Consider the following 26,443-nt stretch of genomic DNA (forward strand, 5'->3'; position numbering starts at 1 on the left):
TAGCAAGACAGAACAACAAGGTCTGCATGCCATCCTCTTCTTACTGAGAAACAGGAGAGACAACCAGCTGGAAATGACTTTGTACAGGGCAATTCCAGCAGCTGGGCTTCCAGGTCTTCTCTGAAATCCCAGGAATTCTGAACCCAGGGGTTACTGAGAAAGAGCATGATCTCACTGGCTAAGGTTTGGGCAGACCCAAAACTGCCCTGGGAAGAATTTTCAATTGAACAGTGCATTGGTCAGGAATGCTCTCAAGGCTCTCATTGTGTTTGTGCTGACAGTTTCATCCAAACCCAGCAGGTACTTGTCTTTAAGCCTTTGGATCTTGGAGGTTTGTTTCACTTTGGGCTGAGATTCTTAAATCCCTAACTCAGACTGACTGTGTTCTTAGGGAAATTTATTTAAACTCTATGCAGATCTTATCTGCACAATAAGAATATTTCTGAATTATTTCACAAAGAGAGTGAGAAGATTAATTCACAACTATAAAGCACTACAGTAGTGCTAAACATTATTAACAGCTCCCAAGTTTTCTTCTTTTGGAAACAGTGGCCATTTCTTCTCATAATGTTTTAAACAGTTGCTGCTCAAGGAGCTTAGATTGCAGATTCCTGGCTTGTGGTTTGTCCATAAATCACAGACCTGGAGCCTGCCCAAGACACTCTCGATAGTCTCAGCAGGAAGTCTGGACGAGAGAAAGCTCTGTTCTCAATCTGGCCCAAGGAACTACTTTGTGGGCCAGTCCAGTTTCAAAGGTCTTGAGCCAGACGTGAGAGGGATCCCATCCAAGTTTGAAAACACAAGGTCTCAGGAATGTCCTTTCAAACTGGATTTCACTGCCTATAAATATTTTCCATCTTTTGCCCTGGAGAATATAGGTTTGACACAGCTGATGAGCCTGGGCAGAGCAAGAGAGAAGGCCATGCTGTTTATCACCAGAGGTTTGTCAGCACACAAAACTTGACTTGTAGAAATCTTTTTTTAAAAAGAGCCTAACCCACACTTCTGGAAAACAAACAAACAACAAAAAAAAACAACCAAGAGGCAGCAGTTTAACAAAGTCCCAGTGAAAATCAAAGCTAAAAGATTAATCTTCTGGACACAGCAGGGCTCAGCACCGTTTACAGCCAGGAACCCAAACAAGCTCCATGAAATTCTCCCCATGGGGAAATCTTGTAGAGCAAACACAGAAGTGAAGGACACAACCAGCCCATGCTGGCCACTTCACAGCACCATTCTCATGTTTTGCCTCAATATGCTAGAAAAATTAGGGGTCTCTGCTCTCACTGCAGCAAGAGCACATGCCTGATGGAAACTGGTTAATGATACAATGCTTTTGAGGATGAGTAATTTAGGATCTACGTGGAGAAGATGCGACTGGAAGGGCAAAACTCTGGCTTCACCACTACAAACAGCACTGAAGTTCTGATGTAAGATCCATACAAACCTTCTCTGCTTGCACAGCGTATTCTGATGTTGTGCAGAGAAAATGAGAAAAGCAGGCCTGAACTAGCTTCCCATGCCTCCTTCCTACCTGTCATGTTTGAAACAACTCATCCTTTCCATTACTCTTTTATAAAAGAGCCTCTGTTGCATTCTATTCGGAGGCCCTTTCAGAGCCAGTCATCTATAGACTAGCACTCAAGCACCTTGCCTGTGTTCCTATCAGCACTTCTGTTTGCATTCATCAGTATCATGCCTCTACAACTCCCTTTTCCACTAGGATCTGTTCTGTTAGCCAGTGAAAAAACTTCATATACCTGCAGCCTCCACAGGTCTTTGTAAAGCAATGGGGAAAGCTGAGGCAGAGGTGAGAACCTGGAGAGAATGCTGGTGCATTGAACTGTAAAGCTTACACAAAGCATTAGAAACAGCAGCATCATCAAGAATGTGAGATTTGGGTCAAGAACCGTCCTGACCCTGCTGCTACCGCTCCTTGCTGCATGCTGGCTCCCAGGACTATCACCGCCTCTCACTCTGTTTGACAGGCACTGTCACAAAGGGTTGGTTTGCACTCCAGTAACAGAAATGGTTTGATATTTTAGTCACAAATCTCTCAGGGAAAAATATAAGCACCTCAAGGGCTGCTGGGATTCCCAGAGCACTCCCAGGACTGGAGAGGTTAAACACAAGTCAAACGGTTCATGACCATCTTTGGAATAAGCACGCTCTGCTGCTGACTGCATCACATTTTATGAACGAGCATCCAGCTTCAGCTCAGGCATTATATCAACGGATGCTATTTTTAGCTGCTTTATCAGTAAGCACCAGGTGAGCAGCCTGCAGGCTGGTGCACTCACCTGCGGCACTGTTAGCATTAGAAAACCAAGGGCTTTCATTTCGTCAGTCTGCGTTCAAGAAACATGCTGCAGTACAAAGGTCTAGCCGTGTGACAAAGTAGAGCTGCTTTCATGTGCCCTACAGAGCTCTGATGTGAATCTACATGCAATATTTTTTCCTGTTTATTGACATCAATTTTGATGGCAAAGGATCTTACATCTACTTGAGAAAAAAGAATGCTGCCCCATCTCCAAAGTTTATACCTGAACTCTACATATGTTGTCTGCTTTCAGGAGCAAAACCTTAGGTGTATTTACCTGTGCCAGTTTAGCTGCTGGCTTTCTGTACAGAGTCCCAGCACTTAACCAAATTCACTTTCAGAATCTTAATCTGGCAATTTAAGGATAAGCTGAACAAATATCACAGCTGCCTCAGAGGCCCTGGTGAAAATGGAAAAGGATTCTTGTAAAGCAGTTTGCATGGTGTAAACCAGATGCACAGAGAGAAATCTCATGTGGTGTTTTCTGTCACAAACGTCTCCTCTGTTGAGCAGCCACTGCTCCTCAGAAAAAAAAAATTGAAGAGATAACCTCATTTTTTCCCAAGGACATGGCTAATAAATTATAGCTGCAGAGTCTCCCCTTTTCCTTCCATGCTCTCTGCTACAACCTACTATTTTCATAGCACTCTCTTCCCACCACTGTCCAGCACCCAACGCTCTGCAGAAACAAGCAGAATCAGAAGAGAGAAGAACTGTGAAAACACCAGCTGAAAGACACAAAGACCAATAGAGTAAGGGGAAACCAGAAGAGTGGAGGGCTTTGGAAAAGAAGCAGCATTTATTTCCCATAAATACAGGTCAGCTAGACAAGCAATTTATCCCACAGAAGAGATAAAAAAAAAAACCTGGAGAGGCTCCAGAAAGCCATACACTGAAAAGCTGTTTCCCAGTTCCTTCCCTTTCTCTGCAGCAAGGCAAGGATGAACTCAACTGTCCAGCAGCTTGGTGATCTTTTCTGCCATGGGATTGTACCGACACGTTCCACCAGCAGTATCTGTCTGCTAATGGCAGCAATCAATCTCTGGGCCTGATTAGAGGTGGAAGCTTCTTGACAAATTAATGGATTCTGCCAGTGCTAGTGCAGAGCACAGAGCACAAAAATTCATTCTTCAGCAGACAGAGGGTATATCACAGACTTAGCTGGGACTCTTGCTGCCAACACCTGTTTTGGAAAAGGTCATTTCTAGAAATGGTATGAAAGGAGGTTCTCAAGGGTTGTGTCAGAATGTTATGCATATTGTTTTAGCTGTCCTCTCTGGATTTTGCTCCCACTAAGAACAGTGCACTTTGAGCAGGCTGATGGCATGACCCAGTAATTACAACTGGCTCCTACCTGTGCAGTGGTGGTTGGAAGTCCCCTGCACTCTCCATGGCTATCTGCCAGGTGAACCCCTCACTGTACAGTGTGTGCAAGCAGATGCTGCAATAGCTGACACGGTGACTGTACTTGAGGAAAGAGATATCAGCACAGAGTTCACCCTTAGGTCTTCTAGAGCTCAGTTTTTCTCCAGGATTTTGGTGAGGAGTTCATTCAGCCGGCTCACCATTGGTCTGGGATCTTCATTCAGTCCTGCTGCTATCATGGCATTCTCATAAATCTGAGAAAGAGAAGAAGAGTATCAAATAAGCAGGAAGAACGAGGTGAGTGAATGCTGAGGAAGAAATGAATGTCACACTCCAGGACTTGCACGCTGAGAACAAGCATGTTTTCTAGGCAATCTGTTAGGAACACACAGGGACCACAAGCAGCAGAAATACCCAGAGCGGGGACCATGGAAGAGTGAGAATCCAGCTTGCTACAAGGGCCCCACCCTGTTCCCTGCCACACGGTCTGCAAGCTGGCTCTGGGGAGGATGGCAGTGCCTTTGGAGAAGGCCTGGTGCTCACCTGATCAAGCAACATCTGGGCCAGATCAGGCTGACTGTCCTTCAGCTCGTTCAGCTTCTTAATAAGAGTGTGCCTGTAAGAATAAGAGAGATCAATATTAAGACTTAGCATTTTTTGGACACATGAGAAATTTCTTTCCAGAAGGAGCACCTAAGCCAAAGCGGGACAGAAAATGTTCTACAAAAGGGCTCCACCTTCCTTGTTCCTGTTCCGGGGGTTTCTCTCTTCTCTCTCCCATCCAGACCCTATAACCCTGACAGTCCTTGGAGGCTGGACACAGTGAGGGTGGGTGGCTCACATCCACCATGCCATGCAGCCTCGCAGACTAAGGAGCTGCAGCACATCCTGTGCTTAATGGGGGGGAGTTCTGCTACCTGAGGGCTTTATGTTGCCTCTTCTCTACCTCCAACACACCAGGTAGGCAGAGCTTAGCACTGCTATTGCAACCCCTTACCCAGTGTTGATCTCCAGGGTGGGCTGAAGGAGCTGGGCACGCTCCTCTTGGGTCTTGGCCAGCTGCTGCATGCGAAGGAAGTGGCGGGCGGCCCCCATCTCAAGCACAGTGATCATGGCGGGGTGGGTGTCCAGCCGTGTGGTCACCTGTGGCAAAAACAACAGTCAGTGTTGAGATGGAAAACATACATGGGTTAGAAGTAGGGGAGGGTAAGGGATTGCGGGTCTCCTCAGCACAGACCCACACCAAGAGCCCGCACAATTCGTCCCCATCCCACCAGAGCGGCCTATACAGGCAGGGCAGCTGGCATCCCGAGTGGCTCCACTAGTCCACAGGCAGTAGCTCACAGCTGGATCCAAAACATTCCCTGCCAATAAGCCTTTCTAGTCCACAGGCAGGACAATCAACAGCATGTTCTGCTAACCTGATTGACTAAAATGGGCTTTGCAAATTACACATGAAGAAGTCATTCTTCCCACGGCCACAAGGACCACCCAAATGACAAATACCAGCATTCACATCACTTATAGAAAGGAGGAATAGAAAAAGAATGATTTCTCTCAGAAAAAAAAACCCGAAATCTGAAGCAGCAGATCTTCAGTCCACCTCTGCCTCTTCTTCCTAGAATCTGCTCTCTGTAGATGGTCTATACTCAGCTACCCAGGTGAAGAATACCTACCTTAACACCAGTGACTCGAGAGCCTAAGGCATTTCTTATCCAGGCCATCAGGTCCTCAGCCTCTACATCTGTCAGACGTTCTGCAGCTGGCAGAGGAAAGAGGGCACATTTGCACATGCACTTTCTGTGTGTCAACAGACACTGAGATTTACTCCTGATCTCAGCCAATTTCACACTCCCATTTACTTGCTCTCTTGTAGAAACGGGAATGCAGGACCACTCAGGACACACCTACGTACATCCCCTTGTCCCTAACTGTGCCATAATGAGAGAGGGCAAGCTCTTTTCCTGCCTCTGCCTGCCTCCCTCTGTCAAGGTACCAGGTGTGTGCATGCTCATACAGTCATGAATTGCAAGCATGCTGAAAGAGATGTACCCTCACTGCCTGACACAGGACAGCAGGACTGCATGCAGTGGGAAAGGACAGGGGAACCCCACGATACCTGAGCGGCTCTCCTCAAACTTCTCTTCCTTATAGTGATCAACAACAATGTCTGTCTCCACCGAGATGAGCTTCTTCTTGTCAAACTCCCGAAGGTGCAGGAGCGTCAGCTCATCAAATTGCTCATAGCAGAACAGGACCTGTGCCAAAAAAACGCAGTAACACGTAGTTTGAGGCCTAACAGCACTTCCCTTTTCATGAGGCAACACTGCACTAAATGGCAAGAACATCACAAAGGAAACTAGCAGGTTCAACTACCACTCAGGGCTTCAAATAAAAGCAAGCCCTTGAGGGGCTTTGTTACCATGGATGGCAGGGCTGCAGCTGCCTCCCAGGGAAGCACCAGACTGAAAGGGCCACCTGCCTGCAGAGGACACCTCTAGCAACACTATTACCAGCACTGCACAGCAGCTCCTAGGCTCCTGCTCCAGAGTTCAGTGAAAGCAAATAACAGATGTCAGAACCAGCAGACATACCTAGGTGTCTGCACAAGTACGAGCCCACCTGCACAGTGTGCTATAGGTCCCTGGCCTCATGCTGCAGTAGCCAGTCCAAGTGGAGACAGAGGGATGAAAAGAGGGGGACTGTTGCCAGCCTCCCTGCTCTGCTCAGCTCCAAAACTCAGCTGAGCCCTGACTACAGATGCAGCAGCTCAGCCAGTCCTCCCTAGCCACGGCAAACTGCTCACCTACCTCCATGTCCTTTTTCTTCATGGCCTCAAAGTAAGGTGAGTGCTCGGCCAGGTGTCGGTTGGGTGCACACAGGTAATAGATGTTTCTGCTCCCCGCCTTCATGCGGGAGGCGTACTCGGTCAGGCTGGTCAGCTGGCCTGCAGGCAGGGCAGACGATTCGTAACGCAGCAGCTTCGCAATGTCCTCCTGGAAGAAATGTGCTCTTGTGAGCTGAGGGCAGGCCACGGAAGCTCTGCCTGACCATTCCCAGTCCCAGGGCATCTCTTTGCAGTGGGCAGGTCTGTTTGCAGCGAGCACTGCTGCAAAAAGGCTCAGGGGATTCTGAGTTGCCCCCTTCCTGCTCCAGATATTATGGAGGCAGGAAAGTGACCCAGACATGATGTAGGCCAAACTCTCCTGGAAATGGGAATCCAGGCTGAAGACAACAGAAGGGGGAAAGCTCTACTTTATGGCAGGCTGTAGTCCCTATTACATCAACAAGGGCTGACAATGTGTGGGTACAGAGATTCTGCAGTGTCTCAACATAAGTGGGAAGCAGCACCCAGTCAGAAAAAGTCGGAGTTAGGGCAAGGTGCACTAGGGAACCCTTAGGTCATATTAGACCCAGGAACAAGAGTTATGGGCATGCAAGATTCAGAGAGTAGCTGCCATCCCCCTCATCCCAGGCAGCAGCCAACACTCTTTCCCATCAGCTTCAGTGCATCAGGACAGCTGGTACCTTGACATCCTGCTCTGCTATCGTGACAATTCCCTCTCTCATGAATACTCCATAGTCCTCAAAGAATTTTGCATATTTCTCAGGGTCCTTCTTGCTCTGGTCAACGAAGAATTTAATCAATCTCTTCTGCAAAACATCTCGGAGCTTCCTGCAGCAGGAACAAGCCTTTCTGAAGATGGCTGCTAGACCAAGGTGAGACTTTAAGTGAACATCACTCTCCCTCTGCAGTATTTCAGGGATGCATTTGGAAACACAAGGACAAAGAAGAAACTCTAGGGCCACTGTCTCCTTTCCCTCACGGTTCTACATCTGTTCTGTGTATTTCAGTCAAGAGTAGCTCTTGAGCTGGAGAGATAGCTAGGGCTGTAGCACAAATGCACTGCTGAAGTTCACATTTTCAATATGAACATAACCAACCACACACAGGACATTCAGCACGCTCCCACAGCTACCCAGCAAGAAGCCAGAAGAGCCTCACCAGTCCACAGGATCTACCTCTTGCTTACCTGATGAGGGCACTTTCCTGCAGCAGTTCTCTGCTGAGGTTCAGGGGTATATCCTCACTGTCCACAACACCTGGAACACAGGGCAACCCTTGAACAGTGAGGCACACACGAACGCCAGGCTCAGGAAGGAAGCAGCCCCCCACCCAACCCCCAGCAGAAGCGCTGCTCCACAGGCTGCTATTCCTGCTCCCAGCACGCACCTCTAAGGAAGCGCAACCATTTAGGCAGGATGTCTGCAGCTTTGGTTTGAATGAGAATTTTGCGGCTGTAGAGGGCAACGCTGGAACCCAGTTCCCTGCTGATGTCAAACATGGATGGTTTCTGCAGGAACAAGAGACAGAAAGGTAACACCAGCACTGTGCAGTGTGCCCAGCCGTTAACTGCACACCACGCTGCAGCAATCTGTGCAGCTGCACCAGCTGACCAGGTCATAATGTGGTCTTCCCCACCAGCACTGAATCCAACAGGAGCTGAAACCTTGGCTGTCTTCCCTAGGGACCTGAGTCCCCTTCAGCTCCTGCCATGGCTCAGTACCCCTACCATCCTCCTGTGGCACCCAGCCCACCACAAAGACACCACACTGGATATTCCTCCTTGCAATCCTGCAGCCTCAGCTGCCTCCTCTCCCTAACGAGCACTGCTATTCCCTCTTCTCCAGAGGAGCTGGACAGATGTCCCGCTGTTCCATGGACACATACTTGCTCAGGCACGTAGAAGATGCTGCGGATGTTGAGGGGCGCATCGGTCTTGTAGTGCAGGACATAGCGGGGCTTGTCGTAAGCCTGCGCTATGAAGCGGTAGAACTCCTCATGCTGCCACTCACCGATGTCCTTGGGGTCCAGCATCCAGAGTGCCTGTGGAAGAGCAGGGAGATGAGTCCCCGTCAGCTCTCATCCCACGTGGCTTCACAGTACAGGGCTCTTTGTTCAGAAGAGGAGGAGTTACATTTTCACTCAGGCCAACAGAGCAAAGAAATATCATCTTTCAAACAGTCACATTCCTCTGCACAGCATGAAGGCAGTGGGATGTAGTATGGTTCACACACTGATGGATTACTGTCCCTCAGCTGATCTCTGGTCACCTTCCATGCAGGTGCTCTTGCCCTGCAGCACACATAAGGCAGATTTGTCTAACCCAAAACAAAAGGGATTTGGCTAACTTCCATCACCTCACACTGGCCAAAAGCATGTGCTAACTAGCTGTACTAACTAGCACAGCTCAGCTGATTAGCAGTGCTGGTCAAGCATCTCAAGGCTCAGACCAACAAGGAAAAGAAAAGTTAAAGTTCAGTGGGGGAAGGTTCTGTCTAATTAACAGACATCGGGACCAATTAAGAAACTCTTGTTTCCAGACAGATGACCCCACTACACTTACTGCCACCCTTCACCACTCGAGCCCTAATGAGTGGCAGGAGTAATCACTGGTGGCAATACAAGCATCCAGCAGACCAGTCCAAAGGATTCAGCTCTCTGGCAATCCTGCCACGCTTCCATACTCCTTAACGCTGCTTTTGCCTCAAAGCCTCATTACACAAGTGGCTTCCTAACATTTCCAGCACACCCAAGTGCCCTGGAGGGTTTGCAGAATCACAGGTAGCACTACAGACTCAAGCAGGTACTAAGGTGCTTCACAGCAGCTGTGAGGTGAAGTCCTGCTTTCCCAGAGTCTTACTTATAGCTACACTTATCACAGTTAAGACCACAAAAGCCTCTAACTCTACACTGTCAGCTACACAGCAGGCATTCAAAATCTTACCTAAGAAAACCCACGCTAGGGATCCATGGCTTCTGTTTACAGTGAACTGACGCTGATGTGTGGAAAAATGGAAAAAAAAAAAAAAAAGATCCTGGATAAAGAGGCCTGAAATAGGAACACGATGGGAAGAAAGCTCATATCCCAGTGGAAAGCACACCTTCTGATACAAAGATAAAAGTACTCCATCCAAGTTCACCCCTTGCTCCAGTACGGCTCTTCTCTAGGGAGTGTGTTCTACTGATTGTCAGGCAGGAAGACCAAGCAGCTGTCTACATCTATTTCTAGTTTTGTACTTAAGGGAAACAGCTAGAAAGCCTTCGAAACAGAAACATTATAATTGTAGGAATCCAAATAAGTATCAGACACTAATAACACCAATTACAGAACATTAAATAAATTAATGTGATAAAATGTTTCAGTACATCTTAGAAACTTGTCAGTGTCACGTTTTATGAAAAGGCAAACAAATATACACTCTCCACCTGCTCTCTTCCACGAGAAAGATTTAACCAGCCAGAAACAGAGATGCTGGAAGAAAATAATTCATAGGTTTTTTTAATTTTATTTTAAAGATAACTAATTTCACCTAGCACATTCCTGCAATGGGGCCAAGACCTCCTGACCAAAGTGGGCCTGGCTGTATCACCACGTGGTCAGCTAACGAGCTGAGCAGAAAATCAGGCTGTGAGCTAAACCACCAGGAAAACCAACCATTCACTGGTGTTGGCTAACCCAAAAAGGGCAGAAAGAACAAGGGCAAGAGTTGTCAGCACACACTAACGTGCTATCTGGCTTAAACAGTTAAACGAAGTATTATAAAGCACTGAGATAATCGTTTGGATTGGGGAAGAATCTGGAATATATCCATAAATAAAAACTGCTTTGCCAATCTGTGAGTATTCTCTCAAACAAATACAAAATAGCAGTATCAGGCACGCCTTGCATCAGATTGTCTCCTCTTGTTTTAATTAACTTGTCACTGCGGGGTCTGCGATGTTCTGGACAGTCCCCCCCAACTGCCAGGGACAGCAGCAGCAGTGGGGCTGTGTTTCCTGTCTCCAGCAGAGGATTACAATGGATTACAATGGAGTGTGTGAGCAACCTGCCCGTGGCCATCCCGCTCACCTGTAACGTGTTAATTCGTCTCCCGTTGAGATACAGCGGGAAGCTGATGAAGTTGCTGTATTTTGTCACCACCTCTGGATTGGAAAAAAGACATTGAAGAGTCACGTTTGTGAAAGTAACAGTAAGAATTTCTTCAGTTAACAGCACAGGAATGGTGCTGCAGGAGAGGAAGAACACTGTAAATTCACCTCCCACTCACAGAGAACCAACAGGTTCCACACATCCCTGCAGCACACAACAGCATTTCCCTCCTCCGCTCACCCTTGACTCGATCTTCATTTGCAAACTCCTTGCAGTCTTCTTTGAGATGTACAATAATCTTAGTCCCAGTTCTGACACCAGACGCTTCTGCGATCTCAAACACTCCTGAGCTAGGATTAGAAACAGAACCCATGTCAGCTTGTGCCTCTGCCATATCTACTATGGGACGTGTAATTAAATGGACAGCTCGCACAACACTTCAGCACCAAAAGGAAAAGGCAAAAAAAAAAATCTTGGATATCTGAATGTTCTCTGTGCCTTTCAGAAAACTCCCCAGAGTGTGTGCCTGTCTTTCTATGGAGACTGGGCCCCGGGACACAGCTCTTTGCAGATACCAGTAGCCTCTACAGAAAAGGAAACAAACTTCAAGCAGACTTCAGCTTGCACAGGCCTAACCTTCAACCACAGCTTGCTGCAATGAAAAGCAGCCGTGCTGTGGTGGAGGCAGCCTGTTCTGGGTGGCCATTCCTACCACACTGCCAAGTGAATGCCGTGCAGCAATGATGACAGACAAGCCTTCAAATCGTTCAGAAATACAGACTGCAGTGTACAGCAGCTTGCTCATATCCCAAAACAATCTGATGTCTCAGATATAAAATACTTTTTCAATAATTTAAATAACTTGGTAAATACTTTATTTCTAGGAGATGGTTAAGGGATGCAGAACTCCTCCTCCCTTCAACTTGGTCCAGCACAGTACAGCTTTGCTGTCACAAACGTTTACAACTTGTGAGCAAGAAGCAAAGGCTGAGCACACGGATCCAACCCGCAGCAGACAATGTGCCTGCAGAGTCACAGCACTGCACGAGCCCTGCCTGCTGTGGGTGCCCCCAAGCAAAAAGCCAGGGAACAGCCAGACCAAAGACAGTACATTCGTCTCTGGTCTGGAGCACTGCAAAGCCACCTGCCTGCTGGACGAGAAGGAACAGGAGAGGCAGGTACTCGCTTTGTCCACAACACACCTCCTGTAACAAAGCAAGTTTGTCCCTGTGGTTGTTCACCCTGGCACATCTGGCCACATTTTTGTTGCCACGTATAACCCGAGCAGGATCTAAGGCAGCAAACCCAGTCATGGAAGAACACACAAGCCCCGTCTTGCTTTGCACAGCTTTTAGCTCATGCCTGATCCGGACACAGCCCCTGCATGTCTCCATCTCACCCCGCAGCCTTACCCATCTGAAGACCAGTGGTAGCCCAGGCTCCCCGGCTCTGCAGACTGTGAGAACACCTCCACTTTATCAGCCACCATGAAGGCTGAGTAGAAGCCTACTCCAAACTGGCCAATGATTTTACTGCTGGCTTCAGCTTGGCTCTGCAGAGCATCCAGAAACGCCTGGAGGAACAAAGGAGGAGACATAAACCATCGCACAACGACTTCGGGGACTGCGCCTCTGGAAAAGGGGAGCATTGCCTAGGGCAACGTGCACTGCAGCTAGCAGGAAAGGAAAACGAGCAACGGCTCGGTCAATGAGGAGCAAGCAACCTCAAAGTGGTGACTCCAGAGATGGAAAAAAAGAATCAGGTAAATATATATGACAATTTGCCAGCACAAGGACACAGCTGGTGCCCTCGTGGATGCAATGGGAATGCCAGATGAGCCTGTCTCCCTCCACAAACATGGCTCGTGGAGGAAGGCAGTTACTTTCGGGAGCAAGGGCAGCCAGGTGCAGCAGCATTACACATAGGGACCATTAGGGCTGCTTTGGCACCACAGGCCTCCCTGGCACACAGCAGAGACCATTATGGGCTAGAAGGCTCCATAGGAAGGTTTCACCTTCCAGGAGGGCTGTAATTTCCCAGCTGGGCTGGGGGCCAAGGGAAGAGACAGAATGAGAAACTAGTGGGAGAGCAAATGTGGCTGTAACTGGAGAAGGCTTTTCTAAGGGGGAGAAGGGGCACCTCACCCCGTGTTACCTTTGAGCCTGATCGAGCAATGGTACCAAGGTTAGAAACAAGCTCCTCCTGGGTCATCCCAATGCCTGTGTCCTGAAAAGAAGCAGTAATAGCAGCTGAGATATCAGTAGAGAACTGCTGTAGCAAGCAGAACCCAAGCAACTTCTTCTGATCAATAGTCTCTTCCAGCCAGTCAAGCAGTAAATGCAACAGCAGCTTCCAGCTGTGACTGCACCCACACCAGGGCAGGACAGCAGACTCAAAAGGCTCAGAGCTCGAAGGGGCCACAGCTGCTTTGTGGCTATAAACCACCAAGACATTTAGAAACTCAAGTATTATATGGAGACAACACAAAAACCTGCCAAGACGGGCTGGTTTCTGCACCACTAGCAACACTGCATGCCAGTGCTGGAAAGAGATCTGGGCCCAGGCCTCAGCCTCCCTGCACCAGGAGCCATGCACGTCCAGTCAGTCCCAGTCCTGAGCAATACACAGGAGAGGTGAGGAGCAATGAGATGCAGCTTATCTCCAACCAGCACTGGCAGAGCAGCGAATCCCTCAGATCTCAGGTAACGCAGGCTCTCGGCTACAAGGACCATACTCATTCATCTTCATACAGTGCCTGTCTTTTCCTGGCCCCCCCTTCCCCTTCGCCCTGTGCTCCAGAAACACAAGAATGAACCTGTCAGCGTTCAGGTCCCTGGGCCTGAGTGCTGCAGTGCTGCATCCCAGCTGGAAGCACCTCACGTCGCAGTGCTCTGTGCCAGCTTCTCTGAGCTCAGTAAGACGGCAGCAGCACAGCTGGCTGAGTGAAAGGTGATCCTTGCCCACGTGAAGGGCTCAGCATTCCTCACGTACCCGTGTGCAGTTGTCAAAGCTGACGGCACCACGTGTCCCAAAGCGCGCTGACACACTCACACCTCACTGATGGAGGGGTGGCAATTTGGTGTGCTGGAGTCAGCAGAATGAGTTTGAGTGGAACCAACTGCTGCAAGATGGTGTGGGGAGGGATGCCAGGGAAACCTCATGCACAGCGTGCCTCTACCACCTGCGTGGGGCACTCAGTGGGCCTATTTACCAGTCAAGTCAGATGGCATCATTAATATATATTTTTTAATCCGGTGTTCAAGTCCAACAGTGCTCAGCCTGTGAGGTTACCAAGCGAGGTGCTGTGTGGGCACACGTGGCTCTGCATCCCCCAGTCACTGCCCAGCGGTGCCTTCACCAGGACTACACGCAGCGAGGGCAGTCCCACTCATCCTGGCTGAGAAGATGAATGATGCCAGGTAACACCTCAATGCAGGAGATGAAAAGCCAGGAAAAACAAACAGTGAGCACAACCTCACGGATCTGACATGGGCCCTTTCCCCAGGGGAAAAAAAAAAAAAAAAAGTGCAGAAAAAAAATGCTTTCAGCAACTGGTTCAGGTTTTGTTCGTGCCAGACCCTGAGCAGAACACTCTTAACTGCTCTGATCCACTCCTATTTATAGCGCAGCATGTCATTCCCAAATTCCAGGATGTTAAAAAAATACATCCCTACCCCATGAATATATTTGGCCATTTAATTCCCAGCCAAACTTATTGCAAAATGCTTAAGGACAACTCCCGGGGACCAATCTGATGAGGGTGAATGCAACGAACAAAGAGCGCGGCTCAGAGCGCTGGGCTGCTCACAGGGGAAGCAGGAAGGGCACGCTGCCATGGCCGAGCAGGGAGGCTGGCATTTCCTAGGGCAGGAGAACACCGGAGCGGATTCCAAGGGGAACAGCACCGAGATTCAAACCGCTCCTGCAGCATCCTTGCCTCCTGCAGCCAGGCTCGGTGCTGCGCTGCGTGGCTGCCTGCAGCAGATGGAGCTGCTCCCGGCGCTCGGCTGTCCTCAGCTCCGCGAATCCCTTGGAGCTGCGATCAGGCAGCACAACCGCGCGGCTGCTGCTGCTCCACCACCACCATTAGAGCTTGGCTCCCCCACAGATGGCTCCAAGCCCTCCCTTCGGCCTCCAGGAAAGCGCTACCTTCCTGAGAACAGCAGCAGCAGAGCTGGTCGTACAACCACGGAGCCAAGCGGCCGTGGGCCTCCACGACTCACAGGACGTCAGGGTTACGTTCAGAGTTCAAAGTGTGCGGGGCCACCCCGCAGCTTTGCAGCAGAGAACCAACTGCTGTACGGCACAGCACAGGATTCAGGGCACGGACACTTCATTAGCTGCAGGCTAATTACAGAAGCCCGCCTGCTGCTCTGCTATGCTGTAACCTACCCACCTGGTTGAACTGCCCTCCTGGGACTTCTCAGGGCACCGAGCACACAGCCAGCTCCAGAGCCATCCTACAGCACCGTCCCTCCGCACTGCACCTTCGTGCTTTCCCTGCGCTTTGTTCCGACCTTCCTGCTGCGGGCGCTGGAAGTTTGCAGAGACCGTTCTGTGTGCTTGTAATTGCTCAGTTTAGCTGGTAAACAAGAACCTGGGTTAAGTATTCTGTACTCAGCCCTGGTGAGGCCGCACCTCGAGTACTGTGTCCAGTTTTGGGCCCCTCACTGCAAGAAAGACATTGAGGCCCTGGAGCGTGTTCAGAGGAGGGCGGTGAAGCTGGTGAGGGGGTCTGGAGCACAGGGCTGATGAGGAGCAGCTGAGGGAGCTGGGATTGTTCAGCCTGGAGAAGAGGAGGCTCAGGGGAGACCTCATTGCTCTCTATAACTACCTGAAGGGAGGTTGGAGTGAGCTGGGGGTCGGCCTCTTCTCTCTTGTAACTGGTGACAGGACGAGGGGGAATGGCCTCAAGTTGCGCCAGGGGAGATTTAGGCTGGACATTAGGAAACACTACTTTTCTGAAAGAGTGGTCAGGCGCTGGAATGGGCTGCCCAGGGAGGTGGTGGAGTCACCGTCCCTGGAGGTGTTCAAGAAACGTTTAGATATAGCGTTGAGAGACCTGGTTTAGTGGGGTTATTAGTGGTAGGTGGATGGTTGGACTGGATGATCTTGTAGGTCTTTTCCAACCTAGCTAATTCTATGATTCTATGACTCTATGATCATTATCTTTGCTCATTACCCGAGAACAACCTAAGGTATTGCAGAGCCTCGTTACACAAAACAATCAATTAACTAAACAGTCTGCTGCCTTGGACACAGTTGCACCTGAAAGAACACTTGCAGTTAGAGATACATGTTTAAATCCAGTACATGGAAGCTGACTTAAGCAAGAGAGTTTGAGGTTTGCCTTCTTTTCCAGGGCCCTGTATTAACACTGTAACATCACCCACAACAACACTGAGCGCTGCAGCAGGCTCAGCTTCCACTCATCCAGGTCCAAACACTTGCTGTTCAGTAAAGCACTTCCTTTCATGCACTCTGAATTTCCCATATTTAAACGTGACATGCTCTTATTCTGGCACAAAGAGGAAGAAAACAAAAGATCCTGCACTTCTTTAACCACAGGTTACTTGAGATGCACGCGTGTGTGCGGATCCCTGGCTTTTTGGTTAAAGATGGCACAACACCCGAAGCTCTGACCCAGCCCTGCAATCAGAGGCACTCTTCTCTAAGCTTCACCCCAGCTGAGGCTCAGCTAAGCACAGAGAGCTTCACCCCTCCACCTCTACCTGCAGTTTTGCCCGCCCTGCTCCCCCACGCCCAAGCAGCAGACGGATGCTGCACACAGCTGAGGACGCAGGGCTCCCTGCTGCAGCCTGCTAGCACGGGGCAGCTGCCAGACATGACCCAGCTTCCACCCACACCAAGCTCTGTGGGTGTGTGGGTGCCCCTGCACCGAAGTGCTGAAGGCGCACAAACAACATTCCCCTCTTAGCAGACACAGCGTTGGCAGTGCTTAGGTAGGATATCCCTCAACGAGGACATTAGATTAAATCTCTGAGCCCTGCAATGCTTATAACTGAACAAATCTGGCAGAGAAGCCTGCAGAACTGCAGTCACTTAACAGAGATGAATGTTGTCCTTCGCTGGAGCTAGACAATCACCCCCCAGGGACGGCCCTGTCACAGGGGTCACTGTATGGAGTGACAGAGATGCCACGTGGCTTGGAATGGGAGAGGAGGCAAGATTCACCAGATCCAGGGGCAGGGAGCAGCATAAAGATCTGAGAACAAGGAGCGAGGGGTCGGTGTGAGACAACAGGAGCCTTCCCAGAGAAAAACGGGGCAACCACTGCCAGAGATGACGTACAACACATCTTCTGCTCCTGCTCAAGTGAGTCCAAACGTGCACAGCAAACCAAATGGCGACTACGAGGCACATCCACCCCTGCCTCAACCACTGCAGGCAAATTCTTCTGCACCTTCACATTCCAGAAAGGCAGGGAGCTGCTCTGAACGAGGCTTGGTCAAAGCCATAATTTCGTACATTTCTTCACGAGGTTATAAATAGACCCCTTGCTGGAGATAAGGAGCTTTAGGCACTACTGAGAAGGCAAACCTATTAAATGAGATTGGAGCAGTGCTGTTCTCTCTCTCTCGAAGTGCAGTATTTCTGCAGTTACAGGCTTGCTAGTTAAGACTCATTTAGTCGCATTAGAGATGCACAGACAGCCAGATAGGGGGTTATAAAAAGACAAATCCCTCGCAGCTCTAATTGGGTATGATGTCAAACACATCCAGTCTGCAAGGTGGGCAAACAGGTCTCTCAGCCAGAGGAGAGGACAGCTCCCACGGCCACGGGCTGTAAGCATGTCTGGATGGGGTCAGAAGCTACGTGTGCACTACAATCACAGAAGGGAAAGACAAGAGCAAGACGGCCCCAAGAAGGGAATCATCCCTAAGTGAGAGCTCGTTAATGAACCAGCGTCACACAGCAGGCAGAGGAACGGAACAGCCAGGTGTGAGAGGGAAAGCAAAGCTTCCGCACTGCGATTTGAGAATCTTTGGGTTGACAACCACGTTGCCCACTAACAATCACCGACTTCCCCATGGCAACCACAGCTGCTTGTTCGGCACAGAAACAGAAGTATAAAATAACTGAGCAGCCTCTAACAGTGACTGCTTTTGTCACACATGAGAAATACCGCATCGCGTGCTTTGTCTGCGCCGCATCTCTTCTGGACTGCTCCTGTCACCCCTCACTGCTGTCTGCTCCGTTCTCTGCTCTCCTGAGAATAGAACAAAGCTGTACTCTCACAGCTGACATTGTCCATGAGGAATGTTAATGGCTTGCCCTCTTTGCATTGACATCTTTGCCACAAAAATACCAAACACCAAAACACCTGGAGCAGGAACACGCAGAGATGATGAGCAGTGGAGGTTCCGACCACCACCCCAGCATCTCCCAGCGACCCAGGTGGGAGGGAAGGTCTGTGAGCTGCCATGCAACACCTCACCCTTGAGGAGAGGAGAATTCCTACCCAGAGGTCACCATGAAACCAGGCTCCCAACTTCTCTACTAGTAAGAAATGCACGCATAACCCAGGAAGTGCACCAGAAAAGGTACAGGGAGAAACATTACAGGAAGGAAGGAGAAACAAATCTTTCTGCGGGGACAGGTGAGGAACAGATAAATTGGCTGACTGATAAATCATCAGATCCAGAGGTTGCAGCCTCATGAAGCAGAGTCCAGCTGAGAACAGTACTCTTCCTCAGGCAGGCTTGAGAATCCAAGGGACTGCACCGCCGCTCAGCTTCCACCAATCCCCCACCAAAGCCAGAGGTAAGAGCAGCAAGGAATAGCACTCTCCTGTTACCAAAGGAGGTACCTGGATAGTGATGGTTCCCTTCCCACTGTCCGTCTGCAGGTGAATCTCCATCTCTGGCAAGGCCTTCCCTTCTGCCATTAGCCGATGGCGCAGCTTCTCCAGCGCATCGCTGCCGTTGGAGATCAGCTCCCGGATAAACACCTGAGGAAGACACAGCCTGACACTGCAGCCCGGCCTTGCTCACTGCACAGGGCTCCCAGCGGCTGCGGAACTCACTGCCCACCCACAAACTAATTCCCAGCCCACTAAAAGGTCACAGCCTTTCCCTGTTATCTGCCAGGAGAATGGCTCGGCTGAGCTCACTAGTGAAGTGCTGACGTTCCAAGGACCACAGAGGCACCCTGGCCGTACTTAGAGTTCGTTTTCAAAACACATTTTGAACATGTCTTAAGAAAACCACATTCACAAAAGTGTGGGATGTGAATAGCACAGGATTTGCTGGGAAACTGAGCGGGTATTCTCCCAGTTCAAGTCTGGGGGATATAACCCCTGACAGAGACAGGGCTTCAACAGCAGAAAATCGGCCAGCTCTGGGGCAGGTGGCAGGTGCCCTACCTCCTTCTCCGAGTACAAGGAACGGGCAACAATATCCAGCAGCTTCTTTGTTTCAGCCTGAAACTCATGCTTGGAGGCTGCACCTAGAATAAAACAACAAACACACATGTAAGGTACTTCACCACGGTCCCTGTGGGAAGAAAGGCAAAACTGCCTCCTTACCTTGTGCTTCAGCTTCCCTGAAGCAGGACTGAATGCAGGCAGCTGTGGCCTCCAAAGGGGTGACACCAAAGCTGCCATTTACACCCCCCTAACGAGGCAGCAAGCTTTGCCAAGCAGACACTTGGCCTCTGCACCTCAGTTCCTTTCAGGCAGGCCTCAAGACTCTCTGCGTATCAGTCACCAACTCCAGACTGCAATCAGTAAAGCCAAAGTGAAAGATGATTCTGATTCCCCTTGCTCCTAATGTGTGGCTCCTTGCAATGCCCACGCACTTTCTGAAGTGTCTCCTGCGGCTTACAGCCTGCCTTCCCCTACTGCACCTGCACGTGCCCTGCTCCGAGAGCTTCTACAGCCAGCTGGCATTTCTCATGCCCAAACAGCACTCTAAGCCTTAAACGGAAAAAACAGATTCTCCTGCTCGAGGCATCAGAGAACCCCAAAGCAACACAGGGAAAGCCACGATTCACCCATCACACATCTGTAGCACCCTGCTGGTGAGCACACTATGCTCCCTCATGACGGGGGCTAAGCCAGGGTGTGGAAAAAGCACGTGCACAAATCCTACTGGGGCTCCATGGCCTGGAAGTTGCAGAAATACATGCAAGATAAAACAGAGCAAAGATGCTATTTCTGTGCTCGAATAACTCACGAGGCTTTGCTCTAAAGCACCTCCCTGCAGAGTCAGTGCACAGTTACACCCAGACAACGTTCTGACATTGTCCTAGGTCTGCCTGCAGCCCGAGGATGCTCCCACAAGACACCAGTGCCCACCTTTCACGTTCTCCGTGTTGCTGATGATGGTGTGCAGGGGCTCTTCCTCCTTGCTCTCCGCCGTCTGCGTGCTGTACGTCCGGCAGGCAGAAATGCAGGCAGCAGGAACGTGGTGTGGGAGCCTCCAAGAACAGAGTACTTCTCTTCGGAGGCATGCTGCTCCTTTTGCTAGAACACACAGTTCAAGGTATTTCAGTACCAATCACAAGTAGCAGCAGCAGCACTCTTTGAAGGCCCCACTGAGGCGGTCCTGTGGGAGTGAGCCTGGCCAAAGACAACTGAGGTTCCCTGCAACACTCACCATTTCCCACTGCACTGCACAAGGCAGAAGATGCACTTTGTAACTTCCACTGTAAATTAAACGAGGAGGAAGAGGCAGTCAGCAGCCTCCATCATTATCTCCTCTGGGCACCACACTAACGCTTCCCATCACGCAGATTCTTTGGAACCAAAACTGATTTCCTTTTGTGCACTTTCATCCCTCCAACAGCAATCAGCTCCTCTGCAAGCTCCCAAACCCCAGGACAACTCCAGCCAGCCCCGCTTGGCCGCCATGAGTCAGCTGAGAGGCTCCTTCATGGCAATGAACACTTGGCCTGTGACCGTCAGAGCACAGTTAACAGAGCACAGGGATTGCACCACCCAGCCAAGCCAGCTCCGGGATCAGCAGCACATGGAAAACAAGGAAGTCAGGAAACAGTACAAGTCTCATGAAGAAGTGGGATTCCCTTTTCGCCACTTCGTGACGCCCAGGTGAAGTCAAGTCTTTTCTGGGCCGGGAGATGGAACTAGAGCCAGATCAGGACGCAAGAAGACCATTCACAGCACTAGGGAGCAGCCCAAAGCCAAGTACTTGGTGTTGTTTCTAAAGAACAAGAACAGCCTGTGCCCAAGTGACAGCCTGGAGCATTCAGCTGCGCTGGCCCCAGGGCAGGGCAGGAGGAGAGGGTGTGGGCCTTCCACAGCCCAACCAGGCACACAGAGGAGCTGGCTTTGTCAGGAGGAGAGGCACGAGAACAGAGCACACCAACAGTTCTTAATGCATCTGAACATCTCCTGCACAAACCGCTTGCTCTCAGCGTCACAAACCATTCTGTCACGATACCACAGGACTGGCTCCTTCCTTATCCTTCCCTGGCTGCCTTTGCTGGGCCCACGCAGAGCACGGAGAGCAGCACACGAAGCTGAAGCTGCGGGACGCGCAGAGCTGTGGCTGTGCTGCTGGGAGAAGGGCCTGAGGCAGCTCAGGGCTTGCAGATTTTATGCCCACGCCAGATGCTGCAAAATACTCAGGAAACGCAGCGCTTGTGGGTAGGCACGCATGCAGGACAAGCTCCCTGGCGAGCAGATAACACAGGGAATGTTGCTCCCTAACTCACACCGGGACCCAGAGGAGCAGCAAACCACGAGCAGCTCCATGCCAACCTCAGGGCACTTTCTGTTGTCAGACCCATGGCAGCATTTTTCTCTCCCTACCTCTAAAGCACAATAGACAAATCACCATTAATCAGTTTAGAAGTTACTCCGGGATCTGTGCAATGTTTGGTCTTATCACCCTTAATTAACAGCCTGTCCCGTGCCAGGCAGCCAAGGCTCATTAAGTGCAAGCTGCAATGCTTTCAAACCGTTTCTCTCCCGTGAAGCCCTTGCCTGGCAGCAGGGGAAAGGCTCCAGGCACTTCTGGAAACAAATTCACAATTAGCAGCTCACAAAAGCTAATGAGAAAGTATGCTGAGTTACCAGGGTAAAGCAACGCACAGAACCAGGACCAAGGGACGGAAGGACCGGCTCTCACCTTGGCCGAGCACTGAGGTACTGGGGCAGCTCGGACCTTTCTGTGCAGTTCATCACACGCTGAGCGTTACCGCAGCCACACACCGGCCTCCGTGCACCACAGCCCGCACTGCCAGCAGGGCAGAGCCCCGCACCTCCGCAGCCTCGTGCACGGAGGAGCGTGCCACAGACGAGGGAAGGACCCTCGGCCTCCAGATCCCTCTGCGATTCCCGAACTCAGCCGGGCCCCCGGGAATCAGCCCCCCCGGGAGAGGCCCGCAGCGAGCGCGCAGCCAGCCCAAACAACGGCACTTCGACATTCGGGGGGGAAACCGAGCGTCGGGCGGCGCGCAGCTCAGACCACAGAGAATTGAGGTCAGCGGGAGCTCCCACCGCCGCTTCATCTCCGGAGCCACAAAGCGCTCACGGAGCGCCACTAGGGATCAGGCGCTCGCATCTCCGATCTCGACAGAAGCGAGGAGCGGGAGCGGGTCCCGCACAGACCCGGGGAGGAGGCCCCGGCTGAGCCGCCCGCCCGCAGCACCCCGAGGGGAAGGCGCGGCCCGCAGCCCGCAGCCGGCCCTAGGCGGGCACCCGCGGCCCCAGGCGGGCAGGGAGCGGCTCCCGGCCCGTCCGCTCCTCCCGTGCCTGTTTCCATCCCCGCTCTCCTCCCGACGAACCCAGCGCGAGGTCAGAGGCGCGGCCCCGGCCCCGCCGGGGGCACGGACGCTCCGGCAGCGGCAGAGCTCCCCCGGTGGGAGCGCCGAGCGGCCCAGAAGCGCCGCAGCATCGCGCGGAGCAGGCCCCGGCAGCGGCCCGACGTGCCGCAGGGTTTCCTCTGCCGCGCGTCTCTCCGCAGCCCGCACGGACGGACGCGGGGCCTCCCGCCGCCCCGAGGGGTCACGCGGCCCGCGGAGCCGGGGCCCCGCCGCCGGGCGTGTGTGCTTCGTGCGAACGGGGCTCTGCCGCCCCAATGCCGGGCGGGGCCCGGGGCCGCCGCCGTGACCGGCCCCGGGGGCGGCGCGGTGCGGTGCTGTACGGCGCGGGGCCCCGCTCACCTGCGGCCACCCGCGGCCCGGTCCCGGCACGCAGCAGAGCCGCGAGGCACCGCCCCCTCCGCGCCGCCGCCGCCGCCATGCCGCGCTCCCGCCTCACGCGGCGCCGCTGTCCCCGGCGCGTAGTGATGACGTCACTGGACAGCGCGTGACGCGCGCACGTACGTCACCGTCCGCCGCGTCCCGGGGCGCCTTCCCGGGCCGCGCGCTTCCCGGGTGCCCGAGCGCTGCTCGAGGGCGGTGTCCGCCGGGCTCCTCAGCGTTGGGGTCGCGCGCAGCCCCGCTCGCCCCGCGCGGCGCCGGTGCCTCGTTTTCCCCGTCCTCTGCGATCCGTCCCCGCCGGGACGAGGTGCTGGAGCGCGGCTTCGACCGCGCCGGGTGCGAGGGAGCGAAGCGCTCCGCTGAGAGCCGGGCTCGGCCTCGGCGAGCACCGCAGCTCCCGGCGGGGACGGCACGGGGCTCGTCCCGGCGGGCGCGAACCGCTTCCAGGGCCCTCCGCGAGGGAACGGCGACCGCGCGGCAGAGGCAGCGTGGCGATTCCAGAGCCGCACTGCGCGTTGCTCGTGCCTGCGGCCCGTCCTTGGGGCTGCGCTGGTCGGCACGCTGCGCTGGGGCTGCACCGCGGAACCGCTGGCACGTGGCGGTGCTGGACGTTACGTATCGGGTGCGGCCATCCCAGCGCGAGCCTGTGCCTCGCTGCCGGCACCGTCTGCCGGGCCGCGCTTCCGCCCGGAGCAGACCCCACCTCTCCTCGGATTCCCTGCGCTGCGGCCAAAACCCCAAATGCTTCAGAGCCCGCTCGGAGCACTTCCCTTCTACCGGGTGCTCTGCTCATCGCCGCCTCCATCCGATCCCAGCGCTCTACGGCAGAGTCCCCCCGAGCTCCTGCACCGAGCGTGAAACACCCGCACCCTGCTCCCGCCCTGCCCGGCGCCGCTGCCCTCCTGCTTTGGGTCCGTTTTGACCATTGAGCCACGAGCTGCCCTCCTGCAGGGAGCCTGCGGCCCGCAGTGGATCTGGTGGGGATCCTGCGCTCCGTCCAGGCTCATTTTGGTTCCCCGTGCGCTGACTCAGGCGCGTTAAGCTGCCGCAGACGCGTGCCGCTCCTGGCTCCAGCAAGGCGGCAGACGGGGCTCCTATCCCCGGCCGTTCCGGGCTGCGCTGCTCGCCCTGCAGGACGGCTCTTCTTCCTCAGCCCGCTGCTGCCCGCGGCCCCTCACCCCTCTGCTCTGAATCAGGCAGGGGAAGAAGCAGCAGAGAGCGCAGAGATGAACCTCAGCTGCCGCTATCTGCCACAAGAAACACAGCCGCGGCCTCTTGCTGTCACAGTGGCAAGCTGGGCAGGCCAGCAGCAGAAAGCAGAGCACGTGGGAGAGGAGGAAGCGAGGAGCCGCGGCTCAGCGTTGGGATTGAAGCGCCTTGTTTCCCTCCAGAATCCAGCACTTCGTTCACAAGGCAGGAGGCCTCAGCCGGCTCCTCCAGCGATGAAGATCCCGCACCACCCAGCACCAAATCCTCGCACTGCGGATGCTCGCGCTCCCACGGTGCCGTTCCTCAGCAGCAGCACTGCCCCAGTGGAATGCCAGCAAGGCCCTGAACAAACCAAACTTCAGATGCGCCGAGTTCTGTGCCGACATAGGAAGGAAACAGGCAAAGCCTCCCCCTGGGCCGCTCTCCCAGCCCAGCGCGTTTCACTTCAGCTTTGGGCCTCGCTTCTCGCTCCCAGAATACCTGCTCCTATCCCAGATCATTGCTCCAGGGCTCCGGGCTCCGCCGGGTGGAAGCATCCTTCAATCCACGCAGTTTTACCAGCTTCTATTAGAAACACCAGCACATTCCAAGTTTCCTCTTTTTTGATCACAAATAGAGTTATTTTTCCTCTTTTTAAGTACACAGCATGAGACACAGCATCACGGCTTCCCATCTTTTGGTTTTTTTTTGCACAGCAGTTGCTTTTGGACAAGCTCTGGGTTGGCGTTCGCTGACCTCACCCCAGCCCCAAATTCTGACCTCTTGCATTGCTGACGACAGCCGCGCGGGCAGAAGAATCCAGCGGTGGTGGAGAAGGTACAAGAGCTAAAGGCTGGGGAGAAAGCCTTCCAGCAGAGACTCCGTAGTGAAGGAGGGAGCCGCGCCGCAGCGTGCTGCTGTTTGCACAGCACGGGGAAGAAAAGCTCTCGTCAATGGAGAAACCAGCACCGCTCAGGGAGCGGAACCCGGCGCGAGGCCCCGGCCGGGCTGCACGTGCTGGAGCAGCTCAGGCCACGGGCGGGTTTCGCTCACTCCTACAGCCTGGGGAAGGAGCCTGGGCTGCAACGTCAAGGAAGGGACGGAGCGGGAGGAGAAGGGGCAGCGTCCCAGGAGCGGGAGGGCACGGTGACGGGATATTCAAGGGAACATGTGCATGATTTGTTATTTTTTATTCCACAGAAAACCCTCAAATCTAGACTCAGAGTTAACAGCAGAAAAATAGTGTTAAAAGTCAATAGGTTCAATATTTTACCGTAGACTAAATAAATTAGCCTAGAATTAACTCCACACTCTCTTTTTCCTCGCGCCGGTGATCCTTCTCTCCATTAACGCAGCTTTTAGAACGCAACGGCTCTGAATAATTTATTCCAGTTGACCCTTAGGGACGGAGGCCTGAGAGGAGGAGAGGTCCGGGCACCGCTCCCCTCTGCCCCCTCCCCCGGGCAGGGAAACAAAGGCTGGGGGAGGAGGGGCAGCCCCTGCTCCCTGCGTCCTCCAGCGCCGCTCCGAGCCGGGTGCGTCTCCGCAGCCACGCCTGGCAAAGAACCATGATCCAAAAAAAAACCAAATAATAAAAAAAAAAATAGATAAATAAATAAAAACCTGCCACATTCTGACATGGATTTTTTTTTTTGCTTTTTTTTTTTTTAAAGAACAGAATACATGTTAAAAACTTCAGTAATTTATATCAATTTTTTTTTTTTTAAGCAATACTTTATATACAATGGAAAAAAAAGACATGCATAGTCCAAATACAATGTTGAAAACAGCATTTTCATAACAAAAAAACCCAAACACTAAGTGTTAATACCATGTACATGGATTCAAGAAGGACCACCCTTTTTTTTTTTTTCTGTTGCACACAGTTTATTTAACAATATGATATTATAAGTAAGAAATGAGTTTTTTTTTGTATTTTTTTTTTGTATTTTTTCTTTTTTACCATTCTATACAGTGATTGAATCTCCTCGGATTTTCTTATTTATAGTAATTATAGCGCTTGCATGATTTACACTAGAATTGCTTTTCCTCATTTCAAGTTTCACATAGAAGAAAGAAAGAAAAGAACGCTTCTTCTCTATTCAAATCAGCACGGGCTAAGAGTGATCGTCCCTACGTTCACCTAAAACCAGTTTTCTCAGAGAAACAAAGCAACGATTTCTACATCTGCAAGACAAGGGCTCTGCCGCCGTGTGCTGTGTGTGCAAGAGTCCGCTCCTCCCTCCCCGGGGTAATACTTGCAACGCCTGCAGAGTTCGCTATGGAAAAGAAGGGAACCTCCCCGCGCCGTGCTGCGAGGCCGCACTCTCTCAGCCCACAGTTTCGGAATATTATTATTATTATTATTCTTTTCTCTTCTTTGAGACGCGACGTCTTGGAAATACAAATAAAAAATATGAATATAATGAACTCGCTTTCCCCTCCC

The 26,443-nt window shown here is 52.1% G+C and overlaps 1 protein-coding gene across 1 annotated transcript; it reads right to left on the reverse strand.

The window, feature by feature from the left end:
- On the reverse strand, positions 3,093 to 22,901 carry TRAP1 (TNF receptor associated protein 1). The gene is made up of 18 exons (XM_021411863.1): positions 22,771 to 22,901; positions 19,940 to 20,107; positions 19,007 to 19,089; positions 18,452 to 18,592; positions 12,775 to 12,846; positions 12,033 to 12,193; positions 10,861 to 10,970; positions 10,600 to 10,673; positions 8,418 to 8,573; positions 7,920 to 8,040; positions 7,720 to 7,789; positions 7,214 to 7,361; positions 6,496 to 6,681; positions 5,805 to 5,943; positions 5,362 to 5,447; positions 4,683 to 4,828; positions 4,229 to 4,301; positions 3,093 to 3,939 (listed from the first exon to the last, which is right to left on the reverse strand). The coding sequence occupies exons 1-18, from the start codon at positions 22,847 to 22,849 to the stop codon at positions 3,838 to 3,840; spliced, it is 2,115 nt and encodes a 704-aa protein (XP_021267538.1). The 5' UTR covers positions 22,850 to 22,901; the 3' UTR covers positions 3,093 to 3,837.

The sequence above is a fragment of the Numida meleagris genome, chromosome 13 (genome assembly GCF_002078875.1).
Source record: "Numida meleagris isolate 19003 breed g44 Domestic line chromosome 13, NumMel1.0, whole genome shotgun sequence".
Classification (NCBI taxonomy): domain Eukaryota; kingdom Metazoa; phylum Chordata; class Aves; order Galliformes; family Numididae; genus Numida; species Numida meleagris.